General features: G+C 41.5%; 1 protein-coding gene across 1 annotated transcript in view; it reads left to right on the top strand.

The window, feature by feature from the left end:
• Nucleotides 1-588: 588 nt before the first annotated feature.
• Nucleotides 589-23,032, top strand: part of Hrnr (hornerin) — a 110,828-nt gene continuing 88,384 nt past the window's right edge. The window contains exons 1-3 of the mRNA XM_048814943.1: nt 589-700; nt 2,159-2,318; nt 3,084-9,389. Of these exons, the coding sequence (XP_048670900.1) occupies nt 2,181-2,318; nt 3,084-9,389 (6,444 nt within the window). The 5' untranslated portion in view covers nt 589-700; nt 2,159-2,180. The remainder of the gene's footprint in view (nt 701-2,158; nt 2,319-3,083; nt 9,390-23,032) is intronic.

Raw genomic sequence — 23,032 nt, forward strand, 5'->3', positions numbered from 1 at the left:
AATAAATATACAGAGTAGCTAGTGAAATGGTTAAGAGCAATGGTGCTACAATAAAGTAGATATGATCCTGTTTTTTCCATCTTCTAGCTATGACTCTAAATACTTTTATACTTTCTAAACTTGTATCTTCATCTGTAAAATGAAATAAAAATACAGAAATGTTGTGAAGAGATGATATGGTATGTGAAATACTTTCAGCACACTAGAACATAGTAAATTATTAATAAATGGAAGTTATAATTGCAAAAAGACATGAGTTAAGTAAACCTAGTAGCTTGGGTTCACTTTTAATTAAATAAGCATTTATTGTGCACCTGCCAAGTCTCTTACACTCTGCTACTTTCTAAGGGTACTAGATAAAGGAAATGAATTATGTGAATTCTCTAAAACAAAGTCTCTGCTTCTTACATGTCTATGACCCTAAAAAAAGTATCATGCAACATGTCCTCATACTGGAATGTGGGGCCCAGTGCCAGCCTTTCTGCAATCACCTTATAGATGAGAATGTGAAGAAGGAGGAAGATAAACATGTAGAGAGGTGGAGATAGATTTGATTGAAAATTATCAGCCCTTCCCACAGAGGACAGCACCCACATGTTATAAGGATCACCCACAAGCTATATAAGGATCACTATTTCAATCCACCATCACCCTGCAAGCTGCATCAGGCTCTATCCTACTTGTTCCTTTGGTGAACCAGGTAAGAGAAAATTTCATCCTGCTACCTCTGTGAACATTTGGTGTTGCCCATTGCAGAAATCCAAGAGTATGAGATAAGGCAGAGATTGTACAGATTTTGTCATTCTTTCCTTTTTTTTCTTTTCTTTTTTTAAGAGAAAGGAGAGAGAGAGAGAGAGAGAGAGAGAGAGAGAGAGAGAGAGAGAGAGAATAGAGAATAGAGGATGGGGGGGGAGAGAGAGAGAATTTTTTTAATATTTATTTTTCGGTTTTCGGTGGACACAACATCTTTGTTTGTATGTGGTGCTGAGGATCAAACCCAGCGCCCCACGCATGCCAGGCGAGCGCGCTACCGCTTGAGCCACATCCCCAGCCCTCGTTTTTTTCTTTTTGTTGCTTTTTTGTTGGTTGTTTTTGGGGTTAGCTTAGTTTATTCTGGGGTCTTTTTGGAATAAGTATACCTTTATGGAGAAGAATAATGAAAGTAAAAACTTGTCTTCTTTTAGGCCATTCCATACTCTGTTTTTGTTTTGTTGTATGTCATTTTTTTCTAGTCTGTGCAGCTCAAATAGAAAAGAGTCTAACATTGTGATAGAGTCTTTTCCTTGTTCAGTTCCTACTGCTTCAAGATCTAATTATCTGCTAGTCAAACTCCTGCCTCCATTGCTGAGCTTTTCTACCTGGTTAATGAAAAAGAACAGGGTTTGATCAAATGCTGAGACTGGCTAATTTTGCCATTTTTAATTTGCTGAGTTCAGGACTTGGGTCCAATTTACCTTCTGATGCCCAAAGGGGGGATGCAGATGTCATGGTAGAAGGACAGTAACTTTTGACTCAAGAACAGCAGCAGTAAAACTAGAGAGATTGGGGCAATGGTGTCTAGGTGGTTCTGGAAAATTTGGAAGCTCTAGGGCAACACCCAAGTCACAAAAGTACCCAAATTGTAGAGAGATTACATGTAGAAACTATATTCAATCACGATTAAAAATATGGAGACCTGAGATCTAGTCCCAGTTGGACCAGCAACATGCCATTACGTGAACTTAGCAAAGTAATTCAAAATTAATGAAGTTTTCACTATGTTGAACAGTGCTGTAAAATCCCTGATCCACACTTGTATTTGAGGCTTAAAAGAAACAGAAGGTTTAAAAAAAATCACGATATTAAAATGAGAACTGTGTGATGCTTAGATCCAACTCTGTTCTTTTTTGTTGAGAGAGAGAGAGAGAGAGAGAGAGAGAGAGAGAGAATTTTTTTAGTATTTTATTTTTTAATTTTCAGTGGACACAACATCTTTATTTTATTTTTGTGTGGTGTTGAGGATGGAACCCAGCACCCCGCGCATGCCAGGCGAGCGCATTACCGCTTGAGCCACATCCCCAGCCCCAACTCTGTTCTTGAACAATAAAATAAAATGAGAGTGCAGATGAACTAAAAGGAAAAGAAATAATGATACTTTTTTGTTACTTTTTCATTCTAGGTTTACTTAAACTTGCAAAAAGATGACAGATCTTTTAAGAAGTGTTGTCACTGTCATAGATATTTTCTATAAATATACAAAGCAAGATGGGGAATGTGGCACACTGAGCAAGGATGAACTAAAGGAACTTCTGGAGAAGGAATTTCGTCCAATTCTGAAGGTAAGGATCATGTGCAAGGCCATTAGGATCTTGCGGGTGCTCATTTATAGAACCAAGATTACCTAGAAAGGGCAAAGCTCCAAAGGTCTTTGAGAAAACACTATAAGAAGATTTTTTTGGACATTATAAAGTTTATTAAGGCACATGTATTTTCAGAAAGCCAATGTTTCTTCCTCACTTTTCTGTGTACTCCCACCTTATAGACATAGTCTTTCTCATGCACTCAGGTTTCTCTTCTGAAAAAGCAGAAAATAAATTTATACTAAGACATGACATAATAAATTATCCTGTCAAGTAGGGGAAAATGTAGAGAGTCTGGATATTGTCCATAAAGGAGTTACCAATGTGGCCAGAGTGATTTAAAAAAAAAAAAGTACTTTTTCCCATCTACTTGGGAAAGACTGTATTGACTTCAAAATAACATGTCCTAACAGAATAGGTTAACATGTATATTTAAAACTTATGTAAAACTAAGATATACCAGTTAACCGAACTTGGTTTCTTCCACTCCTTCCCATATGGCATACCTGAACACACAAACTTTTGGCTTAAATCCTTGAAATGTTTTCTTTGAAGGAGTCCAATAGTCTCTATTTTCTATTACTCCTTCATATTTACTAGGTCCTATTAACTGAAAGTAATACTTGATTGGACTAAAACTAGAGAATGTCAAGTACTTAGAAATCCATAGCCCTACTTGATTGTTTTAGCTGGTGATGTGGGCTACACTGATCAGGTCTCCCTTGGTATGTCACTTATATACAGAACCCAGATGATCCAGACACAGTAGATGTCATCATGCATATGCTGGATCGAGACCATGATCGAAGACTAGACTTTACTGAGTTTCTTCTGATGGTATTCAAGCTGGCCATGGCCTGCAACAAGGTTCTCAGCAAAGAATACTGCAAAGCTTCAGGGTCAAAGAAGCATAGGCATGGTCACCGATACCAAGAGGAAGAAAATGAAACAGAAGAAGAAGAGGAGACACCAAGACGGAAAAAAGGTTACAGACATTCAAGTTGGAATGAGGGAGAGGAGCATGGATATAGTTCTGGGGGCTCGAGGGGTACTGCAAAATATAGACATGGGTCCAACTCCAGGAGGCTGAGAAGGCAAGGTGAATTATCCAGCTCTGAAGGATCTGAGAAAAGGTATCAGGGCTCTGGTTCTGGACACTCCTGGAGCAGTGGCAAAGAGAGACATGGTTCTAACTCCGGGGAACTACGGGAAAGAAACAAGTCATATGGTAGCCCCTCTAGGGAATCTGGGGAGGAATATGTATCTGGATCAAAGAGTCAGGGAAGGAAAAGTCATGGAGGTTTTTCACATGGACTAGAGACTAGTGAACATGAATCAAACTCTACGCAGTCAAGAAAGAGTGGAGGACAAAATCTTGGGTCTAGCTCTGAAGGTTCAGGAGACAGTAGGAGACAAAGTCATGAATGTGGTTATACTAATTCAGGTGGGTGTGGAAGGCCACAAAATGCTTCTAGCTCTTATCAGACAAGTAGATTTAAAGGGCCAGGAAACCAATCTAGCTGTCCTCAGTCAGGTTGTCAATCAGGAAGTAGTGGAGGACAAGGTCATAGATGTGTCTCAGGAGGGCAGTCCTCTGGATATGGTCAATCTGATCCTAGTTCCTGCAGGCAGTCTTGTAGTCAGAGAAGATGTGAATCTAAACAATGTGGTCAACCACAAAACTGTGGAGGACAACAAGGAACAGGCTCAAGTCAGTCCTCTTGCTGTGCAAAATATGGCTGTGGAACAAGTCAGTCTTCTAGTTGTGGTCAACATGGATCTGGTTCTTGTAGACAGTCTTCAAACTCTCATCAAAAAGGGTCTGGTCCAAATGAATTTTCCAAATGTGGTCATCATGGGTCTGGTTCAGGTCAGTCCTGCAGCTGTGAACAACATGGACCAGGCTCGGGTCAGTCCTCTGGTTTGGGGCATCATGGGTCTGGCATAGGTCAGTCTTGCTGTGGCCAGTATGGGTCTGGCTCAAGTCAGTCTTCTGGCTGTGGTCAACACGGGTCTGGCTCAAGTCAGTCTTCTGGCTGTGGTCAACACGGGTTTGGCTCAAGTCAGTCTTCTGGTTGTGGTCAACACGGGTCTGGTAAGGGTCAGTCCTCTGGCCTCGGGCAGCATGGGTCTGGCTCAGGCCATTCCTCTGGCTTCGGGCAGCACACGTCTGGCTCGGGCCATTCCTCTGGCCTCGGGCAGCACGGGTCTTGCACGGGCCAGTCCTCTGGCTTCGGGCAGCACGGGTCTGGCTCGGGCCAGTCCTCTGGCTTTGGGCAGCACGGGTCTGGCTCTGGCCAGTCCTCTGGCTTCGGGCAGCACAAGTCTGGCTCTGGCCAGTCTTCTGGATTCGGGCAGCACAAGTCTGGCTCTGGCCAGTCCTCTGGCTTCGGGCAGCACGGGTCTGGCTCAGGCCAGACCTCTGGCTTCGGGCAGCACACGTCCGGCTCTGGCCAGTCCTCTGGCCTCGGGCAGCACGGGTCTGGCTCGGGCCAGTCCTCAGGCTTCGGGCAGCACACATCTGGCTCAAGCCAGTCCTCTGGCTTCGGGCAGCACACCTCTAGCTCTGGCCAGTCCTCTGGCTTCGGGCAGCACGGGTCTGGCTCTGGCCAGTCCTCTGGCTTCGGGCAGCACACGTCTGGCTCTGGCCATTCCTCTGGCTTCGGGCAGCACACGTCTGGCTCTGGCCAGTCCTCTGGCTTCGGGCAGCACGGGTCTGGCTCTGGCCAGTCCTCTGGCTTCGGGCAGCATGGGTCTGGCTCTGGCCAGTCCTCTGGCTTCAGGCAGCACGGGTCTGGCTCGGGCCAGTCCTCAGGCTTCGGGCAGCACACATCTGGCTCAAGCCAGTCCTCTGGCTTCGGGCAGCACACCTCTAGCTCTGGCCAGTCCTCTGGCTTTGGGCAGCACGGGTCTGGCTCTGGCCAGTCCTCTGGCTTCGGGCAGCACACGTCTGGCTCTGGCCAGTCCTCTGGCTTCGGGCAGCACACGTCTGGCTCTGGCCAGTCCTCTGGCTTCGGGCAGCACACGTCTGGCTCTGGCCAGTCCTCTGGCTTCGGGCAGCACACGTCTGGCTCTGGCCAGTCCTCTGGCTTCGGGCAGCACACGTCTGGCTCTGGCCAGTCCTCTGGCTTCGGGCAGCACACGTCTGGCTCTGGCCAGTCCTCTGGCTTCGGGCAGCACACGTCTGGCTCTGGCCAGTCCTCTGGCTTCGGGCAGCACACGTCTGGCTCTGGCCAGTCCTCTGGCTTCGGGCAGCACACGTCTGGCTCTGGCCAGTCCTCTGGCTTCGGGCAGCACACGTCTGGCTCTGGCCAGTCCTCTGGCTTCGGGCAGCACACGTCTGGCTCTGGCCAGTCCTCTGGCTTCGGGCAGCACACGTCTGGCTCTGGCCAGTCCTCTGGCTTCGGGCAGCACACGTCTGGCTCTGGCCAGTCCTCTGGCTTCGGGCAGCACACGTCTGGCTCTGGCCAGTCCTCTGGCTTCGGGCAGCACACGTCTGGCTCTGGCCAGTCCTCTGGCTTCGGGCAGCACACGTCTGGCTCTGGCCAGTCCTCTGGCTTCGGGCAGCACACGTCTGGCTCTGGCCAGTCCTCTGGCTTCGGGCAGCACACGTCTGGCTCTGGCCAGTCCTCTGGCTTCGGGCAGCACACGTCTGGCTCTGGCCAGTCCTCTGGCTTCGGGCAGCACACGTCTGGCTCTGGCCAGTCCTCTGGCTTCGGGCAGCACACGTCTGGCTCTGGCCAGTCCTCTGGCTTCGGGCAGCACACGTCTGGCTCTGGCCAGTCCTCTGGCTTCGGGCAGCATGGGTCTGGCTCTGGCCAGTCCTCTGGCTTCAGGCAGCACGGGTCTGGCTCTGGCCAGTCCTCTGGCTTCGGGCAGCACACGTCTGGCTCTGGCCAGTCCTCTGGCCTCGGGCAGCACGGGTCTGGCTCGGGCCAGTCCTCTGGCTTGGGGCAGCACGGGTCTGGCACAGGCCAGTCTTCAGGTTTTGGGCAGCACGGGTCTCACTCTGGCCAGTCCTCTGGCTTTGGGCAGCATGGGTCAGGCACGGGCCAGTCCTCTGGCTTTGGGCAGCATGGGTCAGGCACGGGCCAGTCCTCTGGCTTCGGGCAGCACGGGTCTGGCATGAGCCAGTCCTCAGGATTCGGAGAGCACGAGTCTGGCTCTGGCCAGTCCTCTGGTTTGGGGCAGCATGGGTCTGGCTCAGGTCACTCCTCTTGCTGCGGGAAGCACACATCCGGCATGGGCCAATCCTCAGCAGGATCCACTGATTCAGAGAGACATGAAACATCTCATGGACAGTCCAGAGACACCACTAGACGTTCACAGTCTGGGCAGAGACAATCCACACGCTCTGGATCCAGACCAACTCCACAAAGGACGCCTATTCACACTGAGTCCAGTGAGAGTGAAGAGCACTCAGGAGTCTCCCACAGACACTCAGGATCCTCTCAGGGCCACGCTGGATCTCAACATGGAGAGGCAGGATCTACTCATTCACAGAGACAGGGAACATCTCATGGACAGTCTCGGGACACCACTAGACGTTCACAGTCTTCGCAGAGACAATCCACACGCTCTGGATCCAGACCAACTCCACAAAGGACGCCTATTCACACTGAGTCCAGTGAGAGTGAAGAGCACTCAGGAGTCTCCCACAGACACTCAGGATCCTCTCAGGGCCACGCTGGATCTCAACATGGAGAGGCAGGATCTACTCATTCACAGAGACAGGGAACATCTCATGGACAGTCTCGGGACACCACTAGACGTTCACAGTCTTCGCAGAGACAATCCACACGCTCTGGATCCAGACCAACTCCACAAAGGACGCCTATTCACACTGAGTCCAGTGAGAGTGAAGAGCACTCAGGAGTCTCCCACAGACACTCAGGATCCTCTCAGGGCCACGCTGGATCTCAACATGGAGAGGCAGGATCTACTCATTCACAGAGACAGGGAACATCTCATGGACAGTCTCGGGACACCACTAGACGTTCACAGTCTTCGCAGAGACAATCCACACGCTCTGGATCCAGACCAACTCCACAAAGGACGCCTATTCACACTGAGTCCAGTGAGAGTGAAGAGCACTCAGGAATCTCCCACAGACACTCAGGATCCTCTCAGGGCCACGCTGGATCTCAACATGGAGAGGCAGGATCTACTCATTCACAGAGACAGGGAACATCTCATGGACAGTCTCGGGACACCACTAGACGTTCACAGTCTTCGCAGAGACAATCCACACGCTCTGGATCCAGACCAACTCCACAAAGGACGCCTATTCACACTGAGTCCAGTGAGAGTGAAGAGCACTCAGGAATCTCCCACAGACACTCAGGATCCTCTCAGGGCCACGCTGGATCTCAACATGGAGAGGCAGGATCTACTCATTCACAGAGACAGGGAACATCTCATGGACAGTCTCGGGACACCACTAGACGTTCACAGTCTTCGCAGAGACAATCCACACGCTCTGGATCCAGACCAACTCCACAAAGGACGCCTATTCACACTGAGTCCAGTGAGAGTGAAGAGCACTCAGGAATCTCCCACAGACACTCAGGATCCTCTCAGGGCCACGCTGGATCTCAACATGGAGAGGCAGGATCTACTCATTCACAGAGACAGGGAACATCTCATGGACAGTCTAGGGACACCACTAGACGTTCACAGTCTTCGCAGAGACAATCCACACGCTCTGGATCCAGACCAACTCCACAAAGGACGCCTATTCACACTGAGTCCAGTGAGAGTGAAGAGCACTCAGGAATCTCCCACAGACACTCAGGATCCTCTCAGGGCCACGCTGGATCTCAACATGGAGAGGCAGGATCCACTCATTCAGAGAGACATCAAACTGGTCATGAACAGTCCCAAGGTAGTACTAGACACGCTCATTCTGGCCTTGGACAATCCCCAGAGAGTAGTTCCCACATAACTCCAAGAAGATCACCTGTTCATAATGAGTCCACTGACAGAGAACATAAATCAGCCATCTCACCAAGACACTCAGCATCCGCTCATAGCCATGCTGGATCTCAACATGGTGAATTGGGATCTGGTCACACACAACCACATAATATTCACCAGCAGTCAAGAGATAGTGTCAGATCACAATCAAGTAGTATTCATGGTCAGTCTGGAAGAAGACATTTTGAGTCACAGAACAACAGGAAACAAAGACATGGATCAGGTCATCGTTGGAGACACGGCAGCTATGGTCGTTCAGAATATGACTATGGGCAATCTGGTTATGGACCTTCTGGGCATAGCAGAAGTAGCAGTCGCACTTCTAGCCCTTTGAGGTCAACAGACAGACCTATAAGTACTTCCGTGTCTACACATGGACAATCCTTTTCTATATCTGACCAAACTGAATTCAAAGCAACTGGAAGAGAAGGAAGGCAGGTTTCAAAGCATGGACAGTTTGAAGCAAGTCAAGGGCAATTAGTTGATTCCCAGGAACAGTCTGGATCCCGTATAACAAGACAAGGATCTAATCATGCCCATTCTGTAATAACCTCTGAACAGTCAAGTAACACAAATGTTCAGTCTCAATTTGGTACAATTGGAAATCAGGGTTCTATTCACAGCCCATCATATGACCAGTCTGGATCTAATGATAGACAATACATGTCATTTTCTTCTACTAGAAAGCAATCTGGTTTCACTAATGAGAGGCAAAAATATAGCCAGAGCCAACCAAGTAACACCTATGAGCAATCAATTGACAACATAACAGAAAGTCAAAGATCCTTTTCTAATTATTCACTGTATAGTCAAGACCCTATGGGATCTGAAGAGTATAGGTATTTATCAAGAAATTCAACCATATTGGGTGGGGGAAGTCAAGAGCAAGAGTCCGGATCTAATCCATCTGGTGGCATCAGTAGGTACAGTAAGGATGTAGATGATACGCAGACAAGAGGCTCTGAGGCAAGAGATTACCACAGGAAGGCAAGAATGGACTCAGGTTCCCTCTACATAGATAGCAGCACGCCACTCTACGAGTATGTCCAAGAACAAAGGTGCTATTATTTTGAATAAAAAGTAAGGAGAAAATAAAATAACCAACGATAAGAACCCAAGGAAATATGAGACATACAATAAGAAAATAAGATATTTAATAGATTCCTTCTTTTGGTAGTAGGGCTTGTATGTCTGCTCTTCTATATTAACTATAATACTGTACTCTTATTAATTTTGTTGTTGGTGCTGGTCTTTTTGTAAAGCTCCATAATCACTGAGCTCCTTGGATAGAAAATAGTGAATGGAAGAAATAAACACCATTTGGACCTACATTCAGAAGTAAATAATAAAGTGATCTGTATATTTAAGGACACAAATGAGTCTTAAAGATTTTTTTGAGAAACAAAATTTGGATTTTCCAGATTTTGTTTTAATTGATTATTAACAAACCTATCCAAGAAGCTAAGAGATATAGTTTAAGAATCAAAATTTCTTTAATACAATGTAACACATTTCATGTCCTGAAAAAGGAATGTGGTAGTTTTCTAGGTGAAGGTTCAGAATATTTTCATCTTTTTGTGTCACCATTGGGATTCTGTACACTTTTGAATTTATTGTCATTCCTTCCTGGATATAAAAACAAAAAAAATTGCATTGCATTAAAATTGATAACAAACTTTTCTTCAAAGCATGGTTTCTCTTTTCTTTCATACCCACAAACACAAATATAGTTCCCTGCCTCAGAGTCAGATGCAAATTTTTTCTTCTACCTCTGAACACCTAGATGGCAGTAAAGCATTCAGATACTAATAATAAGAAGCCCAGATCTGCTTGCTTCACATCTCCTCAGGAGCTAAAAATGGAGCTACATACTCAAAAAGAAAGGAAAGAGTTAAGATGTTTCAATGACAACCCACTCTAAATTCAGAACAGAAAAATTATTTTATTTCTACCTGATGTAAACATCTTGTTCTTGATACAAAAGAACATATGAAAGATAATAAAGTTGAAACTGGGAGGTGTAGCTTAGCCGGAAAAGACTTGGCCTGGTCTACGTAGGCTCAAGTCCCCTGTTTGCTTCCTAGGGATAAAAAAGAAAATAAAGGAGAAGGGCTGGGGGTGTTCTCAGTGGCAGAACATTGCCTAGCAAGCACAAGGTCCTGAGTTTCATCTTCAGCATTGCAAAAGAAAACAAATATGAATAAATTAATTAAGAAGACCAAAGATGTGAAAAGTCAACCATATCTGATCTTTTCCTCAATCTAATCACTGTCTAAAGCATTTATAGGAAGAAAGGCTTTACACTGAGTTTACCTGTGCTTTGGTTAATCATGATCATCACAGCAAGCATTATCAAACATAACCCCAAATGGCTATTTCCAAACACAACCTGAGCTCTAGAAATAAGAATTGTGTACTATGGATTTTTTTCTGTCAAAGATATTGTTGAAACACCCCTATGAATGGAGGCTAATAGGAGCTTGAAGTTTTCTGTAGAAGGAAAACAATTATGAATATATATCTGCCTAAGAGGAGAAAATATATTAATTTATTATGAACGGAAGAAATAATAAGCAGCAGAAAAAATATTGATTTTAGCAGAAAGTTTACTATTTTAAAACCAAAGATAATTTCCAGAATGTCAGAGTTAATAAGAACTTCAAAGATCATCCCCTTAATCTGCAGGTTAAAAGAAAAAGAGCCACTTGGAAGATTTATAATAATTCTCTAATTAATCAGTGATAATCCTCTAAGTCCCAGAATTTGGTATTCTACCTCTCACTGCCTCAATATCAAGCTGTTTTTCTTCTACCTTCCTTTTGTAATTTAAGTTAAAGTGCAATTTGTCAGCGGGTATGTAAAATCACTAGACCTAACGTTTCAAGATAGTCAAGTGGGGGCACCAGTACTGATTCACTTCTTCCTTCATAAAGAAAAACCAAAACAACAAGTGTGCAGCTGCATTTTGAGGTGAGTGACCATGGAGAACACAGAAAACCAGCAAGACAGAGACTAGAACCTAGTAAGATGCACAGCCCTGGGACAAGAGCATAGTAAGAGAAACAAAATATTCTCGCTTCTGCTGCATCGGCTCTAGAGCCAGAGGAAGGGGAGAGAAGTCCCCTTTGCAGGGTAAGGGTGAAAGAGAAAGTCCCAGCAAACCTATTCGTGCAGATACTGGAAATCCTAACCACTCAAAATTTTGCAGTACTCACAGACTTGCAGCCTACTTAGATAAGTAATCTGAAATCTGCACAGTAGCCTTGCTTTGGGAAAGAATTTCACGTCATCTGCCAGCAAATCCCTATGGTGCTGTAGACAGAAGCCATCCTGAGAAGGGACCTATTGTCTGAATTTTCACTACTCATGGGGACATAAAACCCTGCCTATTCCCATCTCTTGGACACCACAGAAACACCACTGCACTGGCTCAATGGACAGTTGCCTTGTGAACCCAAGTTGGCCTGGCAGAATGACTGACTCAGACTCACTGCACTGTAAATCACAGCTGCTGTGACATGAAGGGAAATAGAGAGCACTGCTGACCCTGCCTGTAGGCACACACAGACAAAGGAGGCCCGGAAAGGAATTTTGCCAGGCTCTGGCCACATCCTGCTCTTGCCTAGTCCCTGATGGGTACAAAAGCTGAAAGTCGGGGGAAGAAAAGCCCTTGCAATCACCCAACCTCTGGGCATGCATGCCCAAGGGATTTTGCCTGGCTCTGGTGATGTTTAGTTCCCACCGGCTCCAAGGTAGGCACTGCAGCTGGAAGTCAGTGGGAGAAAGACCTGGCCATCACCTCATCCCCAGGTGTGCAGAGCCTGGATAGGGAGGGGACCAAAGTTACACTCCTACATGGGCACTTCCACGGCTGCAGCAGAGAGAGAGAACACAGTGCCTGCTGCCACCACCCCTGCACTGTTCCTACCACCACATACCCCACACCATGTCTGACCACTCACTGCTGTCAGAGAGGGGACTGTGGCTCCCACCACCACCTCTCCCCATGAAACCCCTGATCCTACACTGTCCTCTGGTCAGAGGACAAGTGTTTTATTCCCTTCATTGCTTTGATGTGGAGGTCTTTGGAAGTAACAGAGCCAACATCAATAGTACCTGAGAAAACTCATCAGACAACGGAGGCCACTACTTACACTGTAGGGGTAGCTACATAGTAGGACCATTCACACTCAGCTCTCTACACCGCATCCTCCTGACTACCTATTCTGTGTGCCCCAAATCACTAACCACAGCCAAAAAAGCTACAGGGAGACTACACTCAGGTGCCCAGACGGAAACAAAGGCAACAGGGGCATAATAAATCAACAGCCCCAACACACAACTACAGGAGAAAGCCACTTACTAAGAAGGCCACCCCTCCCATAAAAGTGGGTGTCGTTCACCAGATAAACAAATCTCAACAAAGGAACACAAGAAATGTGAAAAAACAAGGTAATACGACACTTCCAAAAGATCTGATTCTCTAGCAACAGATGACAAAGAAACTGAAATGGATGAAATGCCTGATACAGAATCCAAAAGAATGATTATTAAAAAGCTCAATAAGATCAAAGAGAATAAAGACAAACAGTTAAATGAAATTAGGAAGATAATGAAGAACGTGAATGAGAAATTTAGCAAAAGGATGGGGATTTTAAAAAAGAACTAAACCGAAATCTTGGAATAAGGAGTTCAATTAAGTTAAATAGAAATATCAGTTGAAAGCATCAACAATAGACAAGATTAAGAGGAAGAAAGAATATTGGAGCTTAAAGACAGGCCATTTGAAGTATCCCATTCAGGCAAAAAGAAAAACTGAAAGAAAAAATGAAGAGGGTGTTCCAGGTTTGGGGGACACCCTTAGACAAACACCCACAGCACTGGAATATCTGAAGGTAAAGAAATAAAGGCTAAGGACATAGAAAACTTATTCAATGAAATAATAGTGTAAACCTCCATATTCTTGGAAAAGACATGGCCATCCATGTACAGGAGGCTTAAAGAACTACAAATAGACACGACTGGAAAAGATCTGCACTATGGCATATTACTGTCAGAAGTGTAAGACAAAGAATTTTTAACTCTGTAACAACAACAACAAAAAAAACACCAAGTCATATTTAAGGGCAACCTCATTAGATTAACAGCAGATATATTAACAAAAACCCCTCTATAGTCCAGAATGGAATAGAATGATGTCTTCTAAGTCCCAAAAGAAAATCAACAACCATAATTATTATAACCAGCAAGGCTACCCTTCAGAAAGGAAGAAGAAATAAAGACCTTCCAAGATAAGCAAAAATTTAGGGAATTCATGACCACCAGAACGGCCCTACAAAAGTTGCTTAAGGGAGTCCTATATCCAAAAGTGAAAGAAAGATAATACATATAGCATGTGAAAGTATAAATCCCCTAGAAGAATAGATACACAAAAGAGAAACAGGAAATAATAAAACATTATCAATACTATAAACCATCACACCCTACAGATGAACAAGAAAGGAAGAAAAAATATTCAAAACAACTAGAAAAAAATCAATGAAACAACAGAAATAAGTCCTTAACTTTCAATAATAACCTTGAATGTAAATGCACTAATCTTCTAATTAAAAAATACAAGCTGGGTGTGGCAGCATAATCTTGTAATCCCAGCAACCCGGGAAGTCGAGTCAGGAGAATTGCAGGTTTGAGACCACCCTGAGCAAATCAGTGAGACCCTGTCTCAAAACAAAAAATAAAAAGGGCTGGGGGTGTAGCTCAATGGTAGAGTGCTGCTGGGTTCAATTCCCACTACTGCAAAAAAAGAAAATGAAAATCAAGAGCAAGCAGGAGTAGCTTCACACATGACAAAACAGACTTCAAGACCAAACTGTCAGAAGAGACAAAGAGGATCACTACATAATAATCAAGGGATCAGTTCATCAAAAGCTATGATAATTGCAAATCTACATGTACCCAATGCCAGAGCATTTAATTTTATAAAGCAAACACTATTAGTTTTAAAGAGAGAGAGAGACTGCAATATAATAATAGTGGAAAATATTAATACTTGACTTTCATCAATGGACAGATCATCCAGACCAAAATATGTATATATAAACAAACATCAGATTTAAATTATATTATAGATCACATTTATTTACATTATAGTAGACATTTACAGAACATCCCATCCAATAGCCACAGAATACATAGTCTTTTCATCAGCCTATGTAACTTTAAAATAGACACAAAACAAGTATTAATAAATTTAAAAAACTGAAATTATATCCTGTATCCTTTCTAACCACAACAGAATGAAACTAGTAGTAAACAACAAAAAGAAATTTTATTAATAAATTTTAAAACTTGAAATCATATCCTGTATACTTTCTGATCACAATGGAATAAAACTAGAAGTCAACAACAAAAGAAATTTTAGAAATTATACAAATATATGGACACTGAACAACTTACTTTTTGGGGGGTGGGGAGTACTGGTGATTTAACCCAGGTCACTTTACTACTGAGCTACATCCCCAGTCCTTTTTATTTTTTGAGACAGGGTCTCTCTAAGTTGCTGAGTGTCTTGCTAAATTGCTGAGTCTGGCTGGCCTTAACTTATGATTCTCCTGCCTCAGCCTCCTAAGTGTATGGATTATAGACACAGGACATCACACCTGCTGAGTAATGCGCTTTTGAACAAAAGTAGGTCATTGAGGAAGTCAGAAGGAAATATAAAAATTTCTTGAAACAAATGAAAATGGAAACACAACATACCCAAACTTAGGGATGGAGCAAAATCAGGACAAAGAGGAAAAGTTAATGTCAGTGAGTGCCTATATATTAAAAAAAATAGAAAAATTTCAAATAAGTAACTTAATGATACATCTCAAGAACAAACCAAACCCAAAATTATCAGAAGAGAAATAATAATTGTCATAGCAGAAATACATGAAATAGAGACCTTAAAAAAAACTAGAGATTAATGAAACAGAGTTGGTTTTGTGAAAAGATAGACACAATTGACAAACCTTTAGCTAGACTAATTAAGAAAAGAGAAGGCCTAAATAAAAATATTAGAGATGAAAAAGGAGACATTACAACTGATAGCACAGAAATACAGAGAATAATTAGGAATTATTTTTTTAAAAAAACTATATGCCACCACATTGGAAAATCTAGAAGAAATGAAGAAATTTCTGGACATAAAGGACCTACCAAAAGTGAATCATGAAGATATGAGTAGATCAATAATAAGTAATGAAATTGAACCAATAATAATCAATGTTCCAATAAACAAAAACCCAGAACCAAGGGGCTGGAGATACATGGGTAGAGTGTTTTCCTGGCCTGTATAAGGACTAAGTTCAATCCCAGCATACAAAAACAAACAAACCACCAACCACAAAAACTCAGGACCAGATGACTTCACTGCTCAATTTTACGAAACTGATAAAGAATAACTAAGGTCAATTATTCTCAAACTACTCCAATGAAAGGGAGAAAACCCTCCAAACATATTCTACGAGACCAGCAATGTCACGAGCTATCTGTGGGCTGTGTGTGGACTGTGTTGTGCACTGTAGCCTCCTGAGGGGATAAGTCTGGCACTGGGAACTCCTTGGGGCACTCCCCACAGGGACTGACCCCCTGATGCAGGTGAACTTCCCCCTCAAGCTCTGCCCTTAGGAGCATAGCACCTGACAGGGGTGTGACCTGCTAAGATGTCAATCAACCTGCTGACTGCAAAATATCACAAAGCAAGACTCTGCCCTTGAAACCTTACTCCTGGCTTTGATGTACCCCCTTAAATAAACCACCAGAGCCATTTTGTCTTTGTCTGGTTCAAGAACCCATGTCGACTAGATCAATCAGGGGCTTTGCTTTTGTAAATATATTTCTGAGTGTTAGTGTTTTATTACTTGTTAATTATTTGAGATATTAAGATTTTGGGTGGCTTAATTATTTGAGATGTCAAGACTTAGGGTGGCTATTTAGGGTGGATTCCTCTGGGCAGAAGAACCCTCCAAAGAGATGCTAGCCGTCTTCCCCCCAGAACAGCATTATCCTTTTATCAAATATAAAGGAAAGACAACAACAACAAAAATTATTGATCAACATTGCTGATGAACATAAATGCAAAAATTCTCAATAAAATACCAGCAATCAAACTCAACAGCACATCAAATACATCACACACCATGATCGAGCTGGTTTCTTTCCAGTCATGCATGGATGGTTCAAAATACACAAATCAATAAACATAATACATTACATCAACAGAATGAAGGAAAAAATCATATGATAATCTCAACAGATTCAGAAAAAGCATTTAATAAGACCCAACAGCCCTTCGTGATAAAAGGTCTGAATATATTAGGTATAGAAGGACCATGCTCCAAGGAAACAAGTGCTACACACGACAGACTCACAGCCTCATGGTATTGAATGGAGAAAAACTGAAAGCATTTCTAAGATCAGAAATAAAACAAGATGCCCACTTCACAACTCTTATTCAATATAGTACCACAGATTTTTCTAGAGCAACTAAGACACAGAAAGAAATGAAAGGGATACAAATAGAAAGGGAGGAAGTCAAATTATCCCTGTTTGCATCTGACATGATTCTCTACATAAAAACTTAAAGAGTCCACCAAAAGACTATCAGAACTAATGAAGAAATTCCATAAAGGTGCAGGTTGAAGGACATAAAAATCAGCAGCTTTTCTATATACCAATAATAAATTTGCTAAGAAAGAAACCATGAGAGCAATACCATTCACAATGGCCACAATAAAAATAAAATGCCTAGAATAAACTTAACTAAGGAAGTAAAAGATTTCAGCAAAAATCATAACACACCGATGAAAGAAACTAAAGACACTAAAAGATGGAAAGACCTCCCATGTTTGTGAATTAGAAGAATTATTGTTGAAATGTCCATACTACCCAAAGCCATCTACACATTTAATGCAATCGCCATCAAAATACTAATGACATTCTTCACAGAACTAGAAAAAAAAAATTCTAAAGTTCATATAGAAATACAAAAGACCCAGAATAGTCAAAGCCATTTGGAGAAAAAAGAACAAAGCTGGAGGCATTATGATACCTGATTTGAAGACACACTACAGAGCCATGGTAAACACACAGACCAGTGGAACAGAATAGAGATCCCATAAGTAAACCCACCCATCGACAGCCTGCTGCCTCTCAACAAAGGTGCCAAAAACATACACCAGAAATGACAGTATCTTTCACAAATACTCCTGGAAAAACTAGATGTCTACATGCAGAAGATTGGTACTTGTCCCTCCCTCCCAGCTCTGTCCAAAAATCAACTGGAAATGAATCAAAGACCTAAGTGGAAGACATGAAACTCTTAAACTACTATAAGAAAACATAGGAAAACATTTCAAGACCTTAGTATAAGCAGTGATTTTCTGAGAAGGACCCCAAAAGCATAGGAAAAAAAAACAAATATTGACAAATGGAATTACATCAAACTAAAAATATTCTGTACAGCAAAGCAAACAATCCTCAAAGTGAAGAGGCAACCTAAAGAATAGGTGAACACAGTTGTTAGCTATTCATCTGACAGAGGGTGAATATTCAGAACATACAAGGAACTCAAAAAACTTGAAAATAAAAAAATAAGTGATTCAATTAAAGTCAGGAACTTGATCTAAATAAACAATTCTCAAAAGAAGAAATACAAATAGTCAATAAGTATATGAAAAATGCTCAATATCATTAGCCATCAGAGAAATGCAAATCAAAAATACAAAGAGATACTACCTTATCCTTGTTACTTTAGCTAGTGTATTAAAAAAAAAAAAAACACTAATGCTGGTGAAGAGATGGAGAAAAAGGAATCCCATACATTCTTGGTGGGAATGTGAATTAGTACAAACATTATGGAAATCATAATTTGAGATTCCTCAAAAAACTAAATATAGAACTACCATATCATCTAGCTGTACCATTCCTTAGTATATATCCCAAGGAAATGAAATCAGCCTTCCCAAGAGACACTTGCAGGTATCTAAAAACAGATGCACTTGCAGGTACCTAAAAGAAGTTGACCTGAAAGCAGAATAGTGATTACTGGAGCCTGGGAGGGGTGCTGGGGCAGGGGTGGAAAGAGACCAGATATGATCAATGTACATTGGATGCACGTATGAAAATAGCACAGTGAGTCCCATCTGTAGATATGATTAATATGTGTTAATTAAAAATTAAAATCCAATCATGAGCACGATTGGAAGCAGAAATTATATGAAAAACAACAACAAAAAGGCTCATTCTTCTGGTAAGTCTTTATGAACTTTCAGTCATGATAGGTGATCAAAGAACACTAGTTAACTAGCAAAATTAAAAATTACTGTTACACTATTGATGATACATGAAAAATTGTTGTGTATATGGTAATTAACCCTGAATAGTAAACAATTCATACAAATATGTCCATCACTATTCATTCATTGAATGAGTGTTAATTATTAAAAAATAATTCAAAATTTAAGTTTGATATTTAAATCTCATGCAATTTCTGTTGAAGGTAAAGTAAATGAGATTCATAGAGATTAATTTGCCCATATTATGCAGCTAATTAGAAGTCCTTTTATGACCACAGTATAGGTTTCTAACTCTCAAGCCATATCCCTTCCCATTCTTCCAGGGGCTCTGCACTCATTCTATATATTCCACATTTCTAAATCTGTACATTTACAGTATCTTTAACATTTACAGTATCTTTAATTCTAAAATTCCACTGGTCCCCTGAATCAATATTAATTGGCTTTTATTGTATGTGTAAATATATGTGTGGAGGTACACACACACACACACACACATATATATATATTTGACCATACCCTTTGGATATAATTTTTAAAATTTAATATAGTTCAGATTGCTAAAATCCTCAGTAATTAGTTTTAATCAAATTGAGGCAATTGTTCCTTATAAATCATACCAAAGGTACTTTAAAATAACACAGAGAGTTACACATTTCCCTTTTAAGATAAAAGTAAACATAAAATGAGACAAAAGGTATGGTCCACAAGAAAAAAAGATTAGAAACTGGGGTGACATGTGGAATCCCTGTGAAAAGTTGAGTTTCTTTGGGTTATTCAGCTGGAAAGAGAAGAATCATAGGTATATACAGTTAGAGATTTCCTTTTCTATTACTACTATATGCCAGCATCCTACAGATAAAATAAACTATGCCAAGGAATACCCAGTGATGTGGAAGAATTATTCCCAGCGTGGATGGGAGTGTCAGAGAAGAGCACATGACACTGAAGAGGAACTCTGAATGGACAAACTGGGAGGCACGAAAGATGAAATTATTCTTCCTCCAAATTTTCTAGAAAAGGATGACCTTAGGATAAGGGGAAATTTAAGGTCAGTTTGGACTGACAACACTGCATTGCTGTTCTTTGTTAGAGTGCAAAATATAGTCCCCTTATCCCTAGAGCATTTGATAACAAGAGAAGACCGTCCAAAATAAAAGTACATGCTAAGTGCAACCTTGTTGAGCACGCTGGTGCAATCAAAGGTGAGTATGTAAGGTGTAGGGGAAATAAGAGAAAGAAGAAAAACAGAAAAGGAGTAAAGATAGAGGCAATGCTGCATTCAATTGGAAATTAATCATGCCAGCAAAAAGAAGGCAGCTCTTTAATAATGAACTATTTAGCACAATTAAAAGGCGACTAATTCAGACTCAAAAATGTTTTAAGTAACATCTTACCTAATATTTAGGGACACAGTAAATCAAAGTGAGTGAAGCTCTGCTTACAAATACAATAGACAGAATTACCGGTAGAAATTCACAATTGTTTGCTTTGTTTAATACAGCCATCTGGCACAAGTCATATGGAATTTGTAAGGGAAAATATGTCTATTTTCTATAGATTCCTTAGGTATACTAAGCTGTCTCTTATATTACTTTTTTCTTTTCTCAGTGATGTACACTGACAAAAATCATATGTCCTCCCTCCTACTGTCTACAAATAAATGCATCCTTTATTTCCAAATCATTTGGACATGTTTCTAGCTTCAGCGACTTTCTCTAGGATTAAAGCTTTTAAAGACTGGCTGATGTTCCATCTTTAATGAGAACACAGACACAAAGGGTTAAGAGAGGCAGTTTCCCATAGTGAAGCTATTAGGAAGGAAGAAATATAGAGAGACCCTAAAACATATGAATAGGATGATCTGTTTTGGCTAGAAGAACAAGATCTAAGGAGCTCAAGAGTTCCATACAAGTTCAGGCAGATTACCCAGAGCTTCAAGTCATTACTTCAAGATTCCTCTAAAGTTCTAAATCAGAAAACTGAGTTCCAGTCTCCTGCAAGTAGCTTTGTATAACTGAACTTGATACAAAACATTCAATATTTGTGTTATTTTTCCAACTGTGCATGTCCCTTCACTATGTTTTAGAAAATTACTTTAAAAAACTTTGCATATCAAAAATTATTTCTACAGAAAAAATTGAGGGCCAAAGATGTTAAAAAACTTGGCCCATCTTGCTAATAAGCAGCAGAGTGGCAATTTGGTCAAACTCCACTCACTCAAAAGCCCAGGCATCTTCTGCTTCATCAGGTTATTCCACAGAGAATTCTTAACACCTAGAGAGCATAAGTCAAATGTTGTTTTGCCTTATCTTCTTTCCTGTAAAAATCAGTTTGTTTCCTCTTTTACGGCCAACAGACAAATGGATGAAAGGACAGATAGATAAGCTGAAAGATTTTTAAAGTAGTTTTAAAATTTTTTTTAAACTTTTAAAATGTTAGTATCTTCTCCATACCCCACTCTGCAGGATCATTCTTTCCCTTTTGTCAAGAGGGAGTAGTTCGACCACTTTTCTTAAAGTTCTCAAGGTGAGGTTTGTGTCAGCTCTGTTACTTGTTGAATTGCTAGGCTGGATGGATGTCTTTAAAACCAATCAACTAATAAACAAATGAAATCACATCTCAATCAAACTAATTTACTCTGAGTAGCATCTAAAAATGCATTAGAGCCTCCAGGTGTTTCCAATCAGTGCAATTCAGAGGCTGGATGAGGAGGGTGTGCCGCTTCTAAAATGCACCTCATAGACTCTAGATTTGAATATTTGGGGATTGGGGGAATATTCAGTCACCTTGATTTTCCAATAACATTACTAGTTAGTCCCTACTGCTTTTTGTCTTCAAATCCATCCCTTGCTCTTCCTAATCCCTTTCTGACATGTTTTGTCGGACTTAGCTTGCAAAGCCTGAAAGAATAGATAGGAAAGCTCCACCTATGTGTGACAAAATACTCTTATTTCTACAGCGCTCCTCCAACAGGAAACCCAAGAATGTGGGCGAGGCTGATCGGCGATCTCTGTCTGATTAGTTTGATGACAGGACCCAGATGATCTAGATAATGTGGGTGTTGTCAGTGCCACATTAGGGCCACTCATTCACTCATCCATCAATTGGAAAGAAGTTAATAACAAATTAATTGACATTGTGCTTGGTATAGGAGTTACAAATAAGAGAAAGATACTATCTGTCTGACTTCCAGAGTTAACAAGTTCATTAAAGAGACCAAACTATGAGAAAACAACGTACATGAATATTGTGGCAAGAGCAATAAAAGATATGGTCAAGAATTGTGTTTGAGGTAATCAACCATCCCTGACTAAAAGTGAAGAAATATGATTTAAAGAAATCTCAAGAAAAGACAAGAATTTACAGTGGGTCTATAGAAATGGCCAGGATGTATCCATGCTTACTTGGGAAGATTAGACATTTTTAAAAACTGTATATAAAATCTTATGATAAAAAAGACCACGATAAGCTTGGGAAACCTGAAAATAATCCAGCATAGCGTAGGACACAGCAAGACACACCAGAACAACAGGCCAAAACTGGGTCACAATGAATTTTATAAATAAGCCTTGATGATAACTCTAGTTTCTATAAGCAATGAAAAATCATCAATGGGCTTTTTAAGTTAAATGATCATATTTTCATTTTGGAAAAATTTTTATGACAGAAGGATAAGACAGGAGGTGTGGGGGCCAATTTGGATACTACTCCAGTAATCAGGGTAAAAACTCACAGGTTACATGGAATAGAGAAGAGAGGCAGATACAGGGCATTTCTAAAAATTTTTGCAATAATAACACATATAGTGACTGACTGAGAGAAAGGTATCTAGAGCCACCAAGAAGCAAGTTTGTAAAAGAAGGGAAAAAATGAGATTTATCAATGGGAGAGTAAACTTTGTTGATATTTTCTTTAAATAGTATTATATTTGGATCAAACCCATGGTCATATACCAAAACCTAAAAGTTCAAAAGTGACTATCAGGCCATAACTAGGTATGTTTTACTTGCCCAGAATACTAGTAGTTCCCATTGTTTAAAATATGAGAGAAACACACACACACACACACACACAGAATAACCTGAGTTTTGTTTTCAGCAACCCCAGGCCAACATCCTTTCTTAACAATCAGCCAAATAGGAGTAATAGTAGTCTCACGTTGGACTGAACATTTGCTAGCCAGTTCATCTGAGTTCCCATCACACTTGAGTATCTCCCCTATACTGAAGCTGGCTCCATTCACTTAGTGGAAAAAGATAGGATCAAGGTAATCATTTTCCCGAATCCTCAACTTCTATGTATAACCTTTCCTAGAATATTTCTAAGAATACATAATGCACTCAGTAGTCCTTCCTCCACTTAGACAAAAGAGAG

The sequence above is a fragment of the Marmota marmota genome, unplaced genomic scaffold (assembly GCF_001458135.2).
Source record: "Marmota marmota marmota unplaced genomic scaffold, marMar, whole genome shotgun sequence".
Taxonomy (NCBI): Eukaryota; Metazoa; Chordata; class Mammalia; order Rodentia; family Sciuridae; genus Marmota; species Marmota marmota.